General features: G+C 29.1%; 1 protein-coding gene across 1 annotated transcript; it reads right to left on the reverse strand.

Moving 5' to 3' along the window:
• Positions 1–1,321: 1,321 nt before the first annotated feature.
• Positions 1,322–2,164, reverse strand: LOC127082963 (auxin-binding protein ABP19a). Its single transcript, XM_051023199.1, has one exon. It carries the CDS (start codon positions 2,080–2,082, stop codon positions 1,447–1,449), a length of 636 nt encoding a protein of 211 aa, XP_050879156.1. The 5' UTR covers positions 2,083–2,164; the 3' UTR covers positions 1,322–1,446.
• Positions 2,165–6,000: the final 3,836 nt, after the last annotated feature.

The following is a 6,000-nucleotide window of genomic DNA, read 5'->3' on the forward strand; positions in this document are numbered from 1 at the left end:
TTGAGCATTTTGGATTCAGAAAAAAGATATTAGAAAAGCCTATCATCTTCACACAAAATTCCATATTTCATCTTCCTTACGTTCGAATTTTCATCGGTCTTGTGCAAACTCGAGTACAAGCTGAGTTATCCTGAGTATTACTGCGTAAAAACTCTAAGACAATTTGAGAGTACTTAAAATATTATAAGGAAAGTAATTCGTTCACGATTCTAGTATCGATCCATTTAATTTATAATCAATTTTCTAACCGTGAGACACCAGTTTGCATGATGACCAATGTAAACATTTGTTTCCTTTCCATTTGCATAAGAAATTTCTAACTCTGGTGGAGAACTTAAGAAACTCAATTTTTCAAGGTTTTAAAAAAACCTTTCACTCCTTCAAATATCTTAAACATAGGGGCTTATTTTGTCAAAGGCATGTTGGCAATTTCTTCTTCTCTTTCCATGCTTGTAAAAAATCTTTAAATTTTTTTTCATCTCTCTCATTTTGAGGCTTGGCCAACCTAATTCTTTAAGGGAATTCAAGATTCAAAATTTCCTTGTTCTAAAATTGTAGATATGTCCCTTTAATAAAGAAATTAAAAAAAGGTTTAGCATGTAGAAAATGGAGATTTTATTATGTGTTGGAGTTAATTTTTAGTCCATGGAAAATTTATTTGATCACATATTTGAAATCACCATTAAATTGGGATTCTTGTGCACAAAAATTTATGAAAGCTTATTTCTCCTCCATTCTCTCTATTGTTTGTGATCATGGAAATTTATAAAGTTTTTATTTTTAGTAAGTTAATATTTTAAGGTAATGAATAAATTGATGATTGGTAAAGAAAAAATTTATTTAGAAAAAATAGTGCTTGAAGTTAGAATTAGATTATTTGACCTGAAAAAATATTATTTTAATTGGGAGAAAATTTAGTTTGTTGTGTTTCAAAAATATTGATAATTTTTGCAATGATGTGGCAGCAGAGAAAATTTTATGTATCTATTTATGTGAAAGTAATGTCCTTGACATCTTTTTAGAAATGAAGTGAAAATATTTTTGAAAGATGGAGATAGAAATTGATAATAAATTATAAGGATTACCAATTTTATATATTATAATCAATTATTAAATATGAATACTATAATTGATAAATTATTTATCAAGCTTTGCATTTGAATGAACTAATTTATAATCAACTATTAAATATTAATACTAATTATTGATAAATTAATTTATCAAGCTTTGATAAATTATTCATAAAATAAAATTAGACAAATAATTTACAGACATGAAAATTATTTATAAAATAATTTGCAGACATGAAAAGCCATTGAGATGAGATAAGAAGTGGACTACATATCCTCTTGTATTATTAAGATGAAAGTTGACATAAAACATAATAAGTAAAAAGGAAAGACAGTAGGCTAGTAATTTTATTGATAAGAAACCTAGAGGTGGATATTAATATTCGTAGCGACTGCCACGAAACAAAGTCTTAAGCTTCTTAATTTCTGAAATATCAAGAAAAGTTGACTGTGCAATTGTAGAAGTTGGTAAGTCGTTTGCAAAGAGTAGATGATCAAGAAACTGAAAGCTAGGGTTTGAATTACTATAAGCAGCAAAAGCAACAGCTTCTTCACTTCCTGAGTTAACTGCAAAATGCACCTGTCCTTTTGGAAAAGCGATAACATCACCCGGCTTAATATCTTTGACATAAGCATGATCAGGTGTCACAAATCCAGCTGTTAACTGGCCTTTAACCATGATTAGTAACTCAGAAGCATCTGGATGAGTGTGCATTGCAATACTTCCATTTACACCGACCTCCACTCTTGCCGCAGAGATATCAAGCCCATTGAGACCTGGGAAATTATTGACGGACGCAACGGTTAATGTAATATTGAAAGGCTTTATTGTTTTTCCGGATGCAAAGTTAGAGAATACGAAATCGTCGACTGTTACGTTTTCTTTGCATTGGTAGCCTGAAGGAGTGTATGGAGTGGATAGATTTGCTACACAGAAATCAGGATTATAATTTGCAGAACAACAGACTTGAAAGAGAGCAACACAGAAAAGAATAATAACTTTCATCTTCATCTTTCAAACTAGATTTTCGTTATGGAAACATCGGATACCACCCTCTTGCTATTTATATATTAGTCATTAGGTAATCATGAATTATTAAATCATTTATATATTACTGATTAATATAAACTTAGTTTATTGTAATGGAAATTATTTTTTAATAAAAACTTACTTTAAAAATGATTTTTCATTTTTCAAATAATTAAATTCTTATGCTTAACTTGTGTTTCATGATCTGGAACTTGTTTTTTAACTATAAATGATACACTTTTTCTACTATAGTTTACACGGTTTCTTTGAGAAGTATATGAAATTATATATTCATTTAGATGGGGAATTTGCATTCTATTGGCTATGATGTATGATGTAGGTTAGAAATGTATAAAATACATGTTAAGTCGGTTTCACCAATAGGAATCATGCATGATAGATGGATTTGGAGTTTTCTAATAACAGAATAGAAATTTATCTCACAAGCAAAAGCATGGAAATATTCCTTTTGTTTTTGTTATGATCATATTAGAAAAAGATTATGGCTTTAGTTAGATAGCATCTCTTACACTCAACCTGGTGTTAATTATTTTGTTTATTCTATTTTTAAATATACGATTTAAATATCTATTTACAAAAGAGCAAATTCTCATTTTAAAAGTTAATTTTGTAGATTTGAGTTATACTCAATCATAATTTTTAAGATGATATCAAAATCTTATTTAACACTCGTTAAACTATCTATTATCAGATTTTCGATATCAAATCGCCCATGTGAAAAGTTTATATCAAAAGTTTTACATGAACAATATATAACTTGAATATGTATTTATAGATTAGGGTAATCATCATCTTACCGATTGATTTTGATCTTAATATATATATTTATAAGTGGTGATAATTTTCACCTTAAAATGCAGTTTTGTAGAATTGAGTGTTAGTTTCATCCACAATTTTATGACTATTAATGAAAAGATATTATATAAGTGTAAGTTAAAAGTTTCACATGTTTTAAAAATTAGAGATTGAATATTTTATAAATGAAAGACTGACATATCTAATAAGAAGATATTAAATTTTTTATAATAGAAAGATATTAAAAAATTTAAACCAACAATTATATCGTGTTCCAGAATTTGACATTTCCTCTAGTGAGGTTTTTATTGAGAGACATATATACCGTAGGTATATGTGGCTTATATGCATGAAAAATCTATTAATGGTGTAATTATGGATATACGTTGTTTTATTTGTGTGAGAATTTTAAATATTCTAAAAAATAGTAATGGAATTTGCTGTAAAAAATTTTAAATAATATTTTTTCGTCTCACAATGAGTAATTTAATTGATAATTTTACACTGTTTAAAAAAAAGAAATAAATGAAAAAGAAATGATGATATTTTTATCAAAGTATATTTTGTCAAGTATTAGAAATAATAAAAGTAATATTAATTAAAATGTAGAATTAAAAAAATTATATTGAAATTTGAAATAGATTATTTATTTTAATATATTTTTTATTTTAAATATCTCATTTGTGTGAGACAGATGGAATAATATAAATTATTGAAAAATGCAAAAAATTAAAATTTTGTTTCCACTAGCTGCCCCAACCTAAAATTTTCCCCAAATCCCTCGCTTCATCGTCCCTTACTTCTTCTTTTCGCTGATGCTTTGGTTTTTCAAACCTTCATTGCTACTGACAATACTTTTCTTTCATTGTTTCAGTTCTTAATTTTTATGATTCGTTTAGATTCATCAATTTAAGGTTTTGCATGAATTGTTTTCTCTCTCACAAATCATACTTTTTGTATTTTTCTTGTAATTTGTTATAAAAAAATTGTATAACTTTGATAAAAATAAGTTTATGTTTTGTTCAATGGGTTTTCGACACAAGCAGCTAAATACCATAGGTTTATGGTTTAAGTAATTTTTGATGTATTAGTGTTGTAAAATAATAGTTATAAGGATACTTCGAAGCTTTAGCGTGATGAAATTTGAACAAATCGTTATTGGGTATTAACAATCCTAAATGTATTTTGCGCTTGTTGTATAACTAGCTTGTTATTCTATCCCTCTCTATGTCTAAATTGATTGATATCAATAATTTATTAGATAATGTGTTAAAGAAGATTTCGAAAAGACATCCATGTTTAGGAATTTTTTCTTGAACAGGGTTCTTAATGGATTGTTTATGTTTGAACCGTATTCATGTTTGCTTTGCAATTTCAGTTTGTCAAATAATTAGTAACTTTTTACACTTTTTGTATCTATGACAATATATAGGATTTTCTTTATACTCAATTTTCATTTTGTGTTTCTCTTGTTAGTCTTTGCTGTGTGTCGTAGCGTGGAAAATGACCACGGGCGTTCGCACGCTCGTGATGATAAAACAGTCGCCACCGAAGTTTTTTTATTTCAAAAGGAAAGGGAAAATATCAATAAAACCCTAAAAGAAAAAGAAAATGGTCGTTGGAACCAAATTCGGGTTCGAGACTCAGTTATGCGAGGGGAAAGTGTTAGCACCCCTCACACCCGTTGTACTCATCAGGAACCATTTAATTAGATTTGTGAATAGAATGTTAGTTTTTGTTATTTGTTTTCTTCTAGTTATAAATTTTTTTGAAAGAAAAGAGAAAGGAGCGCAAAATAAGTTTTTTATTAGGGTGCTTGACAAGATTGTGAATCTTGCTCCTACGTATCCTTAAGTGCGATGAGAAATTCAAAGCCACATAGTTCAGAAAAAGACAAATGATATTTTTGGGTTTTTTATTATAGTGATTGACAAGGCGTTCAATCCTGCTCCTGCGTATCCCCATGTGTGATGGGGAACTCAAAGCTACGTAGCTCTTGGTAGAAAATCACATATTTGTTGGTTGATTTTAGTGAATGAATGTTTAGTTCACATTCTAACAGTTAAATGTTGCTTGTATGATTGCGCATGGGAGGCTTAAGCATTCGTTTGTATCGTAGTAGAAAGGATCCTGCTTGATCACATTCAAGTGGTTAAATGTTGCTTTTATGTTCGCGCATGAGAGACTTAAGAATTTGTTTGTATCGCGATAGAATGGACAAAACATTGTTTGTTTGTGAAAAGATATTCGATCGCCCGGAGGCGAGAATAATAGTATGATTAGTTGAGTTATTTTTAGGTGGATGACGAATGCTCGGATGGTCGAGCTATACGGCTCGTATCCAAGTACTCGGGGAGGAAAGAGGTATTAACCCAATTAATCATTTTTCATCCAAGTTTATTATGAAATTTGTGAGACGAGTTAAGCCACGATTCATTAACAGAAGACAAGCATCTAAACGATCGAGTTATATGGCTCATATATAAATACTTGGGGAAAAGGGTGGCATGCACCAAACTAGTCTTTTTTCATCCACCAAAGGATGAACTAAACTCGGTTAATTATTGTATTTTGAATGGAAGAAAAATACTTGAATGGTCAAGCTATACAGCTTGTATTCAAATACTCGGGGAAGAAAAAGGTATACACCTAATTTTTCCTTTTTTTGACTGATTTGTTATAAAAATGAGATTTCTTAAGAATTTGATTGCAAAAGAAATTTGGTATGAATCGGGTCAAGAATCCTCAAATATGAAGAGCACTTGAATTAGATCGAATTATTAAGTTTTAAGCGGATGAAGAATGCTCGAATGGCCGAGCAATACGGGTCGTATCCAAACTTTTGGGGAAAAGAGTGGTATACACCAAACTATTCCTTTTTAATCTTATTTATGAAAAAATGTTTGAAATGATTATGTGTCTTTGATTTGATATGAAAATGAACTTAATAAGACCAAACATTTGATTTGCGTTGATGGGAAACAATTCAAAAAGTTTTGATTTAATAGTAAGGAGTAGTGAAGTTTGAAAACTACTTAATTTTGATCAAAGTTTTAAATTTTAAATTTTGAAATGTTTAATTTT

This window comes from Lathyrus oleraceus, chromosome 5 (genome assembly GCF_024323335.1).
Source record: "Lathyrus oleraceus cultivar Zhongwan6 chromosome 5, CAAS_Psat_ZW6_1.0, whole genome shotgun sequence".
Taxonomy (NCBI): Eukaryota; Viridiplantae; Streptophyta; class Magnoliopsida; order Fabales; family Fabaceae; genus Lathyrus; species Lathyrus oleraceus.